Below are 15937 nucleotides of genomic sequence, written 5' to 3' on the forward strand. Positions count from 1 at the left end.
TGTCCCAGTAGGAGCCAGAGTTCACCAGTAGCCTTGGCAAGGGCTGTGATAAACTCTTGATGAATTGTCCACACCAGTAGGGATTTCATGCCAACTGCTAGGAAAACATTTATTTCTTGTGGCCTGGTTACAGCACTCTTGTAGTATTCCAGATCTTTCAAAGAATATGAGGTTACTTTTTATGGTGCTATTAATACATTTATTATGGCCTTTTCTTCTCATGCAGCAGCACCAAGGCTCTGCAATGCCACCCTTGATCCAGGGGTTGGCTGTGCCCACTTGAACCACGTTTGTTTGTTCAAGATTCCGTGAGCTCTATCACATCTGCATCTCTTGACCAAAGTTGATGCTCAGGGAAGCCCTTGATGTTCTGGAATCTGGGGAGTGGTGACTAAGAGGATTTTCCATGATTTTCCATGATTTTCCATCACAGGGTGTTTCCTCTGGGCTCTACTTCGACCCTGGTGTTCTGCTCCCCCCACCCCCCTTGAAAGGGGCTGTGCCTCTCTACAACCCATCCCAGGTCCCCCAGGTAAGGAGGCCCTGAGGGAGAGGGGTTAGGAGCACGGGTTCTGGATTAAGGAGACCCAGGTTTATAACTTACTTATAACAAATTACTGTGCCTGAGTTCTTGAGCAATGACTAACCTCTCTAAGTCTCAGTTTCTGCATCTGTAAAATGGGGTTAGTAGTAGCTACCTCAGCGGGTAGTTGTGAGGATTAAACTGGAGCATGTATGTGAAGGGCCTGGCACTCAGAAAATGCTCAGTCAATGTCACTATTATTAATATTGCACTTGACCTTTTGTAAGTCTTGAGACTCAGGAGAGGCAATTGGTGTTGGTGTCAACGGTGTGGTTGCACCAGGGCTGTGCCCTGGGGGCGAGAGGATCATTGCAAAGTTTGATTGAAGCTAAACTCCCTGCTTCTGCATGATCTGGGGCAGACTGCTTGTTCTGATGCATTACTGGCCTCCCTTCTATATAAAATTGAATTTCTTTCTCCTTATTTAAGAGGTGAAGGTGTTGGGTGAAAGCAAATAATGAGAACACCACCATGGGAAGCCAAATACAGCAGAAGGGTTTCTAGACCCTCAGGATGCCCAAGCTCAATCCAGCCAGTCAGCGCTGGCTGGAGTCATGCTTGGGGCTATAATCTAGTGCCATGCTTTTTCTTTTTCCAGCTCTCCATGGCTACCAGCCTGAACCGGCCAAATCGCCTAGCTCAGCGCCGCTATCCAACCCAGCTGTGACGAGAAGGACCACCCATCCCAGGCTGGTCTCCCTGAAGTACAACTTTTATGTTGTTCTCGTTTCTTAATCTCCCAGCCCCTCTGCCACATCAGGGCCCCCAAGAGGGTCTCCCAGGACATAGCTCAGTTCAGTCTCTTAAGATTAGCTTCAGAATGATGGTACAGATAGCTGCATCAGATGGAAAAGCTGGGCATAACAGCAGACTGAAGGTGAGCAGAATGCTGTGGCAGCAGCACTTAGAATGTGGCTTGAGACCCTCAGGAAATTCAGGGCCTAAGAATCCCACTGCTGGAATCGGTGATGACACCACTGGGCTCAGCAGCAGGAAATTACTGGGGGAGAGGCACTCAGGGCAATATTCTAGACTAACTTTGACATCTTCCTCAGCCTTAGTTACAGACCAATTCATGGCTCTAGTTAGCAAAAGAGTTTTGAATCTCGGAAACTTATCATTGTTTCCCGTCATCATTCCCTCTTGGGTGACATTTTGGCAGTTTCCCTCTTGGTTTTAGTTTTGTGCACATTTTTTATGCGGTTCAGATTAATTATATTTCTCTCACTTTCTTAGCTGGTCCTATTTTTCCACATTCTGGCATCTGGCTATCAAGTTAGATTGCTGTAGGCATCATATTGTCATGGTAACTACTGAACCTAATGATGCAGATGGATGGAACATCAGTGTAATAAAGGATGGAAAATGTTCCCTAAAAATTCACTCCTTCCATAAGAGAGGAGGAATGAGTGCCCGAGTTTGTTAATACCTCCCTTCCTCCCTTGGGCCTTTGCAAATTGATGTTCGGAGGGTCAGAGGAGCCAGAGGGAGGAGGGGGACATCTTGGAAATTTCCATTTCTCCTTTCAAACCCCCAATAGGAGTAACTCTTGCTGTTTGTCAGATTTGCTGAAAATTGTTCCTCACAAAGAACATTCTTTGTATGTGTAGTTGTACATACAGGTTTTGTACTTTAACGTAATATGGTTCTGATGTTGATAGCGATTAAACCAGATAATTTTATAGCAGATGCTTGTCTCCGGCTGGTTTTTGCAGAGGGAGAGAGCACACTGAGTGGTCTCTTCCCTGAAGTCTTCCTAATAATGGTTTCATTGTGTGATAGGTGCGAACAGCTGGTAAAAGCCCTTTGTTAATGAAGAATCTAGGGAATGATCCTCTTAACTTCTAAGTCTACCGCTATTTTTTCAGTTAAAAAAATATGGACAAAAGCTCCTCTGATGCGAATTGGTTACTCTGTTAACTAAATATTGCATATTCTGTTCTCTAAAAAGTTTATTCATCTCTCAGATTAAATTGGGAAATGTGTGCACCAGTGTTTTGCATCTAGAAGGCCCTCAGTAAGTGCTGTTCCCTTTTTCCCTAAAAAAGACTGCAGCCCCTTCAGTTTGGTATGCTGACACCCAGTGGCGGTACCATGTCAGTAGTTTGTGAGTTTCATAGGCACCAAATTGTTTAGACTTGAATCCTGGCTCATCCACAGTTCATCTTGTAGTCTTGGACAGGGTTATCTAACTGTCCTGTGCTTCAGTTCCCTCATCTATAAAATGAGGATGATAATTACAATAGTACCTACCATATAGGGACAGTGCAAGAATTAAAGGAGTCAAGCTCTTAAAAAAGTACCTAGTACATGCTAAGCATTTTATGTGTGTGTTTAAAAAAAATTATTAGTATATAATCTAATAAGTAAAATTGCCTTATCTTGTTGCCTATGATATTAAACTGTGGATTTTTCATTCTTTTTTTTAAAATTATATTTTTGAAGTATAGTTGATTAATTCCTATTGTACAGCAAAGTGATTCAGTTATACATATATACATTCTTTTTTAATATTCTCTTCCATTATGGTTTATCACAGGCTATTCAATATAGTTCCCTGTGCTATACAGTAGGACCTTGTTGTTTATCCATTCTGTATATAGTAGTTTGCATCTGCTAATCCCAAACTCCCAACCCATACCTCCCCCACTCCCCCTCCCCCTTGGCAACCACAAGTCTGTTTTCTGTGTCTGTGAGTCTGTTTCTATTTCGTAAATAAGTTCATTTGCGTCATATTTTATATTCCACATATACGTGATATATGGTATTTGTCTTTCTCTTTCTGAATTATTTCACATAGTATGGTAACCTCTAGGTCCATCCATGTTGCTGCAAATGGCATTATTTCATTCTCTTTTATGGCTGAGTAGTATTCCATTGTATATATGTACCACATCTTCTTTATCCGTTCATCTGTTGATGGACGCTTCTGTCTTGACTATTGTAAATAGTGCTGCTCTGAATATTGGGGTGCATTTATCTTTTCAAATTATGATCTTCTCTGGATATATGCCCAGGAGTAGGATTGCAGGGATCACAACTCTACTTTTAGTTTTTTGAGGAACCTCCGTGCTGTTTTCCATAGTGGCTGTACCAATTTACATTCTTACCAACAGTGTAGGAGGGTTCCTTTTTCTCCACACCCTCTCCAGCATTTGTTATTTGTAGACATTTTAATGTTGAGCATTCTGACCAGTGTGAGGTGGTACCTCATTGTAGTTTTGATTTGCATTTCTCTAACAATTAGCAATGTTGAGCATCTTTTCATGTGCCTGTTGGCCATCTGTATGAGATTTTTCTTTCTTGATACAGGTGTGTAATGGGAAGAATAATTTAAAATCACTTCTCAATAGGTGTTCTTATGACTAAGCCAGTTTCTCTCCCTGAATCCCACCTGCCACCAATGTTAGGTCATGTGGCTTAGTGCCCCCAGGAACAATGATATAGGGGAGGTCCTACCCCATAAAAAGAAGCACTTTAGAGGAGGAGAATGAGGACCAAAGAGGAAGGTAAAGACATCGGATGCCTGTGTCCTCACTTCTGCCTGCTGTTAGGATTATTCATGGAAAATGAGTGACTACAGTGTCAACAAAGCAGGTACTGAGGTTAGTTACTTCCCAGGCACAGGAAGTAATATGTGCAGCAGTGGACACATTTTATGAGGGGAAAAATCAGAGGGTTTTATGCACTAGAAAGGGAGGAAGGAGGCCATGGTACTTATGCTAATTCATGATTGGAAGCTTGTACTCTGGCAAAGTCAGAATGCAGCCATTAACGTGGAGCATGGTTGGTTAAAACAAGTCATGTCGTTCATTTCCTGAGGGCTCAGGAAAGAGCCCTCAGTTGGGCCTAGTAAGGGTATGATGAACTGGGGTCTCTCAGAGTTCTTAGTTGTTTATCAGCTTTTTTTAGTGGTCGTGATGGTGGTGAGTTTGCTAAAGGTCATGACTGTTTTAGAGCTTTAGGGGTTAAAACCAGTTGTGGTGAAACAAAGCAAATGCAGCTGTAAGAAGAAAATACTTTGTTCCTCCTTTACAAGGTGGAAGCTTGGGGAGTAGAACAGGTTGTGCTAGAAATATGCTGCTGGGAGCGGGGAGCCTGAGAACACTGGGGCCTTTCCTCATCTATAGCTCCCGAGAGGCTGCAAGCCTCTGCAGGCCAAGGAGAGTCTGGCTTTGGCTTGGGAGCCATAGCATCTTGGCCTTGGGTTTGACCATGGTCCGAGGCAGAGCCTCCAGCTCCCTGCAGTCTGGTGTATGTGGACTCTTGCAGGCAATGATTGCACAGTGTCCCAAAAGGCCACAAGGGACCAGTTGTCCCCTGCAGATGCCAGGTCAGCACCGGGCCAGACCAGCTACCTGCAAGGCGTAAGGCTGACCTTGTCAGCCATAGGCCTTCTTTCCCATCACCATAGGTCATTTTAGGGAGAGGAGATAAACAGAATTCTCTCTCTTTTAAAAAAGGAATTACCCAAAGACACTGTTTAAAAGGGAAGAAACTGGTATATTGTTAATTGGCAAGTTTGTTTTTGCCCGTACTCCTCAATGGGGTATGAGCTTGGAGGAAGAATAGTTATAGGAAATAAAGAAGCTACATTTTTCTTAAAAAACTGAGTGGTAATGTGCAAATTTGCGATCCTGCTATGTACATATAATTTAATATTTATATGGAAACATTTAAACCTAATGTTCAGTAATTTGGAAGAGAATAAACCGTTAAATTCCATGTAAGTGTCTTTATCACATATCACCATTCCTGCCTTCTGTCTAATCCCCTTATATGGCTATAAAACTGCAAACAAGCCTGCTTCCTCAGTCACCTATACATACTCCTCTTTCAGCCCTAACTCAAGCTTCAGGATCAAAGTCTCTGCTAGCTTTTTTCTTTACCCTAGAAATCTCCTTTCTCTTTGGTTTCTTCCTCTGAGCAACCAAGAAGGGCAGGAGACTGCATCCACCTCTTCACTAAAATCAGAATATTTTCTTCCCACAGGAAATATGCAAAGCACTCTTGCACATGAAAAGAATAATAGGTGTGTAATTTGGGTCTCTCCACTCACAGGGGTTTCTCTGACACTTCCCCCACCAAGAGAGTGGCTTGGAAGTGCCTTTTCCCCCTCTTGTTTTTGTCATCTTAAACTGGAAATTGCATATGGAATGGTCTGCACCTAATAGGGTATTAGGTACTTACCTGGGTTTGCCTCAAACACGGCCTTCAACACTGCCTGCTCTCATGAAGTACTTATACCAGGCACCATTCATTCAGATCCTTCAGAAATGGTTCCTTAATGAGATTTAAAGTTATTTTGAATGGGGATTTAGAGCATATTAAACTGTTTTCATTGCAATCTCACTAAGTAGAGGAATCTGCTTCCCATACTCTCTTCCTTTTTATATGTATCTCCAGGTAATGGTACTTTGCAGGAACTAGGTCAACAGCAGTGCAACTCAGACTTGACTGACCCATGCAAATGTTGTTATTTTAATGTGGGATGCTTTCCTGGTGTTTATCCAACTTAGAGCCAATTAAATATCCCATTTTTAAAGAATCTCAAGAGAGAAGGATTCCATGGATTCCCCTGAGGTTTCAGGCTGGGGTTTCACACTCTCACACATTATTAGGAAGCTATTCCTAGTACTTTCCACCCAAATCACTCAGGTGGCTCTTTAAGACTCTCAGCTGGTCCTCAGCAGAGACGGAAAACAGCAGCTCCCCACCACCTGTGCCTGGAACTCTTCCACGTTCTGTAAGCCCATTAAATCATGTCTCAGCTTGTGAAATGAAGGCTTACAAAATGGGGTTTTCTTGACTAAAGTTGGGGATTAAACCAGCTAAATGCTTGGAATCTTTTGCTAGCTATGGTGACCAGACATTGTGAATTGCAGTAACAATAGAAATATATTTATTGAGTACTTACGTGATAGGGGCTGTGCGAGCGCGGATGTTAGAGCCAGACAGTTATCGCGAGACCCTGAGCGCGGTCGGCCGTCAGCCTCGCAGTGGTCCGCCAGGCAGAGGGTGTGGTGACAGGCGGATCGCGTCTTTCTCCCTCGGGCCCTCCAGGGCCTCTGGCTTCGGGCCTGGCGGGTGAAATGGGGGGCCCGGGGACAGGCTGAGGGCTGTGTCCCGCAGAGCTCCAGAGCCCTCTCCACGGCCGCCCACTGGCCAGGCCCAGGACTGGAAGCAGCAGCGAACCTCTCCCACATCCCCACCTCTGCGACCTAATGGTGGTGGCATCTCCATGGGTCACAGTCCGTGGAGGCTTCAGCAACTGGAATATATGGACACTGCCACTAAGGTAACAGCTTCAACCAGCTTCAGTCTCTCTGTTCAAGTTTCAAAAATTGGGCCAGCTGAGATCAGTTGTCTACCCCTAGGAGGTGGCCAGAGGTCAGGGCTAAGTTGCAAGGACATTGCACATTATTACTTTGGGTCCACCTCTGTGGTTGGTGCTATTCCCAAAGAGGGGCAGTTGTGAGCTGGGAGTTAACCTGAGCGGTATTTGCTACACGTATTCCTATTGATCCTAAACAAATGATTCTTTCCAGTTTAAATGAAAAGCCTGAGGGACTTCCCTGGTGGTCCAGTGGGTAAGACTCTGTGCTCCCAGTGCAGGGGGCCTGGGTTCGATCCCTGGTCGGGGAACTAGATCCCGCATGCATGCCGCAGCTGAGTCGGCGTGCCGCAACGAGGATCCGGCGTGCCGCAACGAGGATCCTGCGTGCCGCAACTAAGACCCAGCGCAGCCTAAATAAATATATAAATATTAAAAAAAAAAAGAAAGAAAAGCCTGAGGGCCAGCTGGGTCCTGGGAGCCTGGCTTCCTCAGTGATGATGGCTGGGCAGGGTCTGGCCCTGAGCATGCCACCGGCTGAGATCTGCCTCCTCAGCTGTGGCTGGGCACTGGTGGGAGGACCCAGACTGGGTGCTGGATGAATGCTCCCCGGGAGGGTAACCGGCCTGTGCAGGGACCCCTCCTCTTAGCCAGGCCTGGACCTCGGAGGGGGTGAGTTGAGCCTTGGGACCTTGTTCTTTCTTGTCAGAACAAAGAATAATGTTTACTTTGGTGGAGGTTTACAGGAACATTGTGACCTGACCATGACCTGACCTCAAGAACAAAGAATCTGACACCAAGAAGTCTGCAACAACTAATCATGCCACTCCCTCACCTTTCCTATAAAGGGCTTGCTGAAAGATTTTGGGGATTTCGGGGTTTTTAAGGCATGAGTCACCTGTCTCCTTGCATGGCCCTGCAATAAGCCTTTCTCTGCTCCAAACTCTGACGTTTTGGTATTGTTTGGCCTCACTGTGCGTCCAGCACATGGACTTGAGTTTGATAACACTTATTTTGTGTCAGGTGCTGTGATATACATTCTATGAAGTATATAGTCGTATTGTGACGTTTTATGCATTTTTATGCATTTTCAGATGAGGAATGCATTTTTATGCATTTTTATGCATTTTCAGATGAGGAAAATTCAAGAGATAGATCAAACAATTTGTCCAAGGTCACACAGCTCGTAAGGATGGAGCTGGGATTAGAATCCAGGTAGTCTGGCCTCAAAATCTCTGCTTTTAGCTACATTGTCCCTGGACGTATGTACATTTATTTCTTCACTAATTCATCAAATATTAATTGAATGATGTGTCAGGCATTGCACTACTTTCTCAACAAGGTGGTCTTCACACTTAAAACACTCAGAGTCTGGTGAGGGAGACAGACAAATGAACACAAAAATTACTGCCTAATGTGAGAACAGTTGTACTTAAAAATATATTCAAAGAACTTAGTTACCATGATATCCTTCATAATGTAGGGATGTCATATATTTATATAATTTGGGGGCTAATATGTTAAAATTACAACACATACTGCTGGTTACAATCAAGGTGAAGTTTGTTGCTAGTGGGTAGAAAAGCAAGTTTAAACATTCCAGCCAAAGTTTAAAGAGGCATTAAGCTGTGGAGGGTGAGCATGAAGCCTGAAGGAACAAGAGTCATGGAGCATTGTGATGAAAAGGGCATGGAGCAGTGTGATGACAAGGGCATGGAGCTTTGAGATGACAAGGGTCATGTAGCATTGTGATGAAAAGGGTCATGGAGCATTGTGATGACAAAGGCCATGGAGTATTATGATGACAAGGGCATGGAGCATTGTGATGACAAGAGTCATGGAGCATTGTGATGACAAGAGTCATGGAGCATTGTGATGACAAGGGCATGGAACATTTTGATGACAAGGATCATGGAGCATTGTGATGACAAGGGTCATGGAGCATTGTGATGACAAGGGTCATGGAGCACTGTGATGAAAAGGGCATGGAGCATTGTGATGACAAGGGACATGGAGCATTGTGATGAAAAGGGCATGGAGCATTGTGATGACAAGGGTCATGGAGCATTGTGATGACAAGGGTCATAGAGCGATGTGATGACAAGGGCATGGAGCATTGTGACGAAAAGGGCATGGAGCATTGTGATGACAATAGTAATGGAGCATTGTGATGATGAGGGCATGGAGCATTGTGATGAGAAGGGCATGGAGCATTGTGATGACAAGGGTCATGGAGCATTGTGATGACAAGGGTCATGGCGCATTGTGATGACGGGTCATGGAGTATTGTGATGACAAGTATCATGGAGCATTGTGATGAAAAGGGCATGGAGCATTGTGATGAAACGGGCATGGAGCACTGTGATTACAAGGATCATGGAGCATTGGGATGAAAAGGGCATGGAACACTGTGATGACAATGGTCATGGAACATTGTGATGACAAGTGTCATGGGGCATTGTGATGACAAGAGTCACGAAGCATTGTGATGACAAGGGTCATGGAGCATTGTGATGCCAAAGGTCATGGCGCATTGTGATAAGAAGGGTCATGGAGCATTGTGATGAAAAGGGCATGGAGCATTTTGATGACAAGGGCATGGAGCGTTGTGATGACAAGTGTCAAGGACCGTCATGATGACAAGAGTCATAGAACATTGTGATGACAAGGGTCATGGAGCATTGTGATGAAAAGGGCATGGAGCACTGTTATGACAATGGTCATGGAGCATTGTGATGAAAAGGTCATGGAGCATTTTGATGACAGTGGTCATGGAGCATGGTTATGAAAATTGTCATGGAGCATTGTTATGACAAGTGTCCTGGAGCATTGTGATCAAAAGGGCATTGAGCATTGTGAAGACAAGTGTCATGGAGCATTTTGATGACAAGGGTCATGGAGCATTGTGAAGACAAGTGTCATGGAGCATTGTGATGACAAGGGTCATGGAGCATTGTGATGACAAGGGTCATGGGGTATTGTGATGACAAGGGCATGGAGCATTGTGATGACAAGGGTCATGGAGCATTGTGATGACAAGGGTCATGGGGTGTTGTGATGCCAAGGGTCATGGAGGATTTTGATGACAAGGGTCAAGGAACATTGTGATGGAAAGGGCATGGCGAATTGTATTGACAACAGTCATGGAGCATTTTGATGAGAAATGCATGAAGCATTGTGATGACAAGGGGAATGGAGCATTGTGATGACAAGGGGAATGGAGCATTGTGATGAAACGGGCATGGAGCATTGTGATGACGAGGATCATGGAGCATTGGGATGAAAAGAGCATGGAGCACTGTGATGACAATGGTCATGGAGCATTTTGATGACAAGGACATGGAGCGTTGTGATGACAAGTGTCAAGGACTGTCATGATGACAAGAGTCATGGAGCATTGTTATGACAAGGGTCATGGAGCATTGTGATGACAAGGATCATGGAGCATTGTGATGACATGGGTCATGGAGCACTGTGTTGCATATGCATGGAGCATTGTGATGAGAAATGAATGGAGCATTGTGATGACAAGGGTCTTGGAGCATTGTGATGAAAAGGGCATGGAGCATTGTCAGAACAAGGGTCATGGAGCATTGTGGTGAAAAGGGTATGGATATTGTGATGACAAGGGTCATGGAGCATTGTGATGGCAAGGGTCATGGAGCATTGTGATGACAAGGGTCATGGAGCATTGTGATGACAAGGGTCATGGAGCATTGTGATGCCAAAGGTTATGGCGCATTGTGATGAGATGGGTCATGGAGCATTGTGATGAAAAGGGCATGGAGCATTGTGATGACAAGGGACATGGAGCATTGTGATGACAAGGATCATGGAGAATTGGGATGAAAAGGGCATGGAGCACTGTGATGACAAGGGTCATGGAACATTGTGATGAAAAGGGCATGGAGCAAGTTGTGTCTCCTCAGCCACTGCCGGGCTGCGGCTACCGACGGGATCTCGGTCTCCTCAGGACACGCTGGGGTTTCGGCTTCAGGACAACGTGGGGCTGCGTCCACGCTGACGGGAGCTGGGTTTCCTGAGGACGCAGGGGACGCCAGAGAAAAGGAGTTGCCGGGCTGCCACCTGCTAAAGAAGAGGATGTGTCACCCATACCTTCTGCTGGAATTTCTCCCCTGGCAAAGGATCTCAGAGGACATTGGGGTCATCATGTCTGTTTAGTCTCTTCTGGGCTCTGACAGTTGCTCAGACTCTCCTTGTTTCCATGACCTTGACAGCGTGGAGGAGGGCTGCTCAGCCGAGTGGATGAAAGGCTCTTGCTGCTCCAGCCAGGAATCAGGACTCTGCCTCTGCGGTGGGAGAGCCAACTTCAGAACACTCGTCAACAAGAGACCTCCCAGCCCCACATAATATCAAACAGCGAAAATCTCCCAGAGATCTCCATCTCAACACCAGCACCCAGCTTCACTCAATGACCAGCAAGCTATAGTGCTGGACAACCTATGCCAATCATATAGCAAGACAGGAACACAACCCCACCCACTAGCAGAGAGGCTGCCTAAAATCATAATAAGTCCACAGACACCCCAAAACACACCACCAGACGTGGACCTGCCCACTAGAGAGACAAGATCTAGCCTCATACACCACAACACAGGCACTAGTCCCCTCCACCAGGAAGCCTACACAACCCACTGAACCAACCTTAGCCACTGGAGACAGACATCAAAAACAACGGGAGCTACGAACTTGCAGCCTGCAAAAAGGTGAACCCAATCACAGTAAGATAAGCAAAATGAGAAGACAGAAAAACACACAGCAGATGAAGGAGCAGGATAAAAACCCACCAGACCTAACAAATGAAGAGGAAATAGGCAGTCTACCTGAAAAAGAGTTCAGAATAATGATAGTAAAGATGATCCAAAATCTTGGAAATAGAATGGACAAAATGCAAGAAGCAGTTAACAAGGACCTAGAAGAAATAAAGATGAAACAGACAATGATGAACAACACAATAAATGAAATGAAAAATACTCTAGATGGGATCAATAGCAGAATAAATGAGGCAGAAGAACGGATAAGTGACCTGGAAGATAAAATAGTGGAAATAACTACTGCAGAGCAGAATAAAGAAAAAAGAATGAAAAGAACTGAGGACAGTCTCAGAGACCTCTGGGACAACATTAAACGCACCAACATTCGAATTATAGGGGTTCCAGAAGAAGAAGAGAAAAAGAAAGGGACTGAGAAAATATTTGAAGAGATTATAGTTGAAAACTTCCCTAATATGGGAAAGGAAATCGTTAATCAAGTCCAGGAAGCACAGAGAGTCCCATACAGGATAAATTCAAGGAGAAATACGCCAAGACACATATTAATCAAACTGTCAAAAACTAAATACAAAGAAAGCATATTAAAAGCAGCAAGGGAAAAACAACAAATAACACACAAGGGAATCCCCATAAGGTTAACAGCTGATCTCTCAGCAGAAACTCTACAAGCCAGAAGGGAGTGGCAGGACATACTGAAAGTGATGAAGGAGAAAAACCTGCAACCAAGATTACTCTACCCAGCAAGGATCTCATTCAGATTTGATGGAGAAATTAAAACCTTTACAGACAAGCAAAAGCTGAGAGAGTTCAGCACCACCAAACCAGCTTTACAACAAATGCTAAAGGAACTTCTCTAGACAAAAACACAAGAGAAGGAAAAGTCCTATAATAACGAACCCAAAACAATTTAGAAAATGGGAATAGGAACATACATATCGATAATTACCTTAAATGTAAATGGACTAAATGCTCCCACCAAAAGACACAGATTGGCTGAATGGATACAAAAACAAGACCCATATATATGCTGTCTACAAGAGACCCACTTCAGACCTAGAGACACATACAGACTGAAAGTAAGGGGATGGAAAAAGATATTCCATGCAAATGGAAACCAAAAGAAAGCTGGAGTAGCAATTCTCATATCAGACAAAATAGACTTTAAAATAAGGACTATCAGAAGAGACAAAGAAGGACACTACATAATGATTAAGGGATCGATCCAAGAAGAAGATATAACAATTGTAAATATTTATGCACCCAACATAGGAGCACCTCAATACATAAGGCAAAAACTAGCAGCCATAAAAGGGGAAATCGACAGTAACACATTCATAGTAGGGGACTTCAACACCCCACTTTCACCAATGGACAGATCATCCAAAATGAAAATAAATAAGGAAACACAAGCTTTAAATGATACATTAAACAAGATGGACTTAATTGATATTTATAGGACACTCCATCCAAAAACAACAGAATACACATTTTTCTCAAGTGCTCATGGAACATTCTCCAGGATAGATCATATCTTGGGTCACAAATCAAGCCTTGGTAAATTTAAGAAAATTGAAATTGTATCAAGTATCTTTTCCGACCACAACGCCATGAGACTAGATATCAATTATAGGAAAAGATCTGTAAAAAATACAAACACATGGAGGCTAAACAATACACTACTTAATAACGAAGTGATCACTGAAGAAATCAAAGAGGAAATTAAAAAATACCTAGAAACAAATGACAATGGAGATACAACGACCCAAAACCTATGGGATGCAGCAAAAGCAGTTCTAAGAGGGAAGTTTATAGCAATACAAGCCCACCTTAAGAAGCAGGAAACATCTCGAATAAACAACCTAACCTTGCACCTCAAGCAATTAGAGAAAGAAGAACAAAAAAACCCCAGAGTTAGCAGAAGGAAAGAAATCATAAAAATCAGATCAGAAATAAATGAAAAAGAAATGAAGGAAACAATAGCAAAGATCAATAAAACTAAAAGCTGGTTCTTTGAGAAGATAAACAAAATTGATAAACCATTAGCCAGACTCATCAAGAAAAAAAGGGAGAAGACTCAAATCAATAGAATTAGAAATGAAAAAGGAGAAGTAACAACTGACACTGCAGAAATAAAAAAAATCATGAGGGATTACTACAAGCAACTCTATGCCAATAAAATGGACAATCTGGAAGAAATGGACAAATTCTTAGAAATGCACAAACTGCCAAGACTGAATCAGGAAGAAATAGAAAATATGAACAGACCAATCACAAGCACTGAAATTGAAACTGTGATTAAAAATCTTCCAACAAACAAAAGCCCAGGACCAGATGGCTTCACAGGCGAATTCTATCAAACATTTAGAGAAGAGCTAACACCTATCCTTCTCAAACTCTTCCAAAATATAGCAGAGGGAGGAACACTCCCAAACTCATTCTACGAGGCCACCATCACCTTGATACCAAAACCAGACAAGGATGTCACAAAGAAAGAAAACTACAGGCCAATATCACTGATGAACATAGATGCAAAAATCCTCAACAAAATACTAGCAAACAGAATCCAACAGCACATTAAAAGGATCATACACCATGATCAAGTGGGGTTTATTCCAGGAATGCAAGGATTCTTCAATATACGCAAATCTATCAATGTGATTAACCATATTAACAAATTGAAGGAGAAAAACCATATGATCATCTCAATAGATGCAGAGAAAGCTTTTGACAAAATTCAACACCCATTTATGATAAAAACCCTGCAGAAAGTAGGTGTAGAGGGAACTTTCCTCAATATAATAAAGGCCGTATATGACAAGCCCACAGCCAACATCATCCTCAATGGCGAAAAACTGAGAGCACTTCCACTAAGGTCAGGAAAAAGACAAGGTTGCCCACTCTCACCACTCTTATTCAACATAGTTTTGGAAGTTTTAGCCACAGCAATCAGAGAAGAAAAGGAAATAAAAGGAATCCAAATCGGAAAAGAAGAAGTAAAGCTGTCACTGTTTGCAGATGACATGATACTATACATAGAGAATCCTAAAGATGCTACCAGAAAACTACTAGAGCTAATCAATGAATTTGGTAAAGTAGCAGGATACAAAATTAATGCACAGAAATCTCTGGCATTCCTATATACTAATGATGAAAAATCTGAAAGTGAAATCAAGAAAACACCCCCATGTACCATTGCAACAAAAAGAATTAAATATCTAGGAATAAACGTACCTAAGGAGACAAAAGACCTGTATGCAGAAAATTATAAGACACTGATGAAAGAAATTAAAGATGATACAAACAGATGGAGAGATAAACCATGTTCTTGGATTGGAAGAATCAACATTGTGAAAATGACTCTACTTCCCAAAGCAATCTATAGATTCAATGCAATCCCTATCAAACTACCACTGGCATTTTTCACAGAACTAGAACAAAAAATTTCACAATTTGTATGGAAACACAAAAGACCCCGAATAGCCAAAGCAATCTTGAGAACAAAAAATGGAGCTGGAGGAATCAGGCTGCCTGACTTCAGACTATACTACAAAGCTACAGTAATCAAGACAGTATGGTACTGGCACAAAAACAGAAAGATAGATCAATGGAATAGGATAGAAAGCCCAGAGATAAACCGACGCACATATGGGCACCTTATCTTTGATAAAGGTGGCAGGAACGTGCGGTGGAGAAAGGACAGCCTCTTCAATAAGTGGTGCTGGGAAAACTGGACAGGTACATATAAAAGTATGAGATTAGATCACTCCCTAACACCATACACAAAAATAAGCTCAAAATGGATTAAAGACCTAAATGTAAGGCCAGAAACTATCAAACTCTTAGAGGAAAACATAGGCAGAACACTCTATGACATAAATCACAGCAAGATCCTTCTTGACCCATCTCCTAGAGTAATGGAGATAAAAACAAAAATAAACAAATGGGACCTAATGAAACTTCAAAGCTTTTGCACAGCAAAGGAAACCATAAACAAGACCAAAAGACAGCCCTCAGAATGGGAGAAAATATTTGCAAATGAATCAACTGACAAAGGATTAATCTCTAAAATTTACAGGCAGCTCATGCAGCTCAATAACAAAAAAATAAACAACCCAATCCAAAAATGGGCAGAAGACCTAAATAGACATTTCTCCAAAGAAGATATACAGACTGCCAACAAACACATGAAAGAATGCTCAACATCATTAATCATTAGAGAAATGCAAA

At 42.8% G+C, this 15937-nt stretch overlaps 1 protein-coding gene across 1 annotated transcript in view; it reads left to right on the plus strand.

The window, feature by feature from the left end:
• Nucleotides 1–1250, plus strand: part of SEC16B (SEC16 homolog B, endoplasmic reticulum export factor) — a 36741-nt gene extending 35491 nt beyond the window's left edge. Inside the window, 2 exon segments of the mRNA XM_007448542.1 lie at nucleotides 434–532; nucleotides 1182–1250. Of these exon segments, the coding sequence (XP_007448604.1) occupies nucleotides 434–532; nucleotides 1182–1250 (168 nt within the window).
• The last annotated feature ends 14687 nt before the right edge of the window (nucleotides 1251–15937 follow it).

The sequence above is a fragment of the Lipotes vexillifer genome, unplaced genomic scaffold, assembly GCF_000442215.2.
Source record: "Lipotes vexillifer unplaced genomic scaffold, Lipotes_vexillifer_v1.1 scaffold76, whole genome shotgun sequence".
Lineage (NCBI taxonomy): Eukaryota > Metazoa > Chordata > Mammalia > Artiodactyla > Lipotidae > Lipotes > Lipotes vexillifer.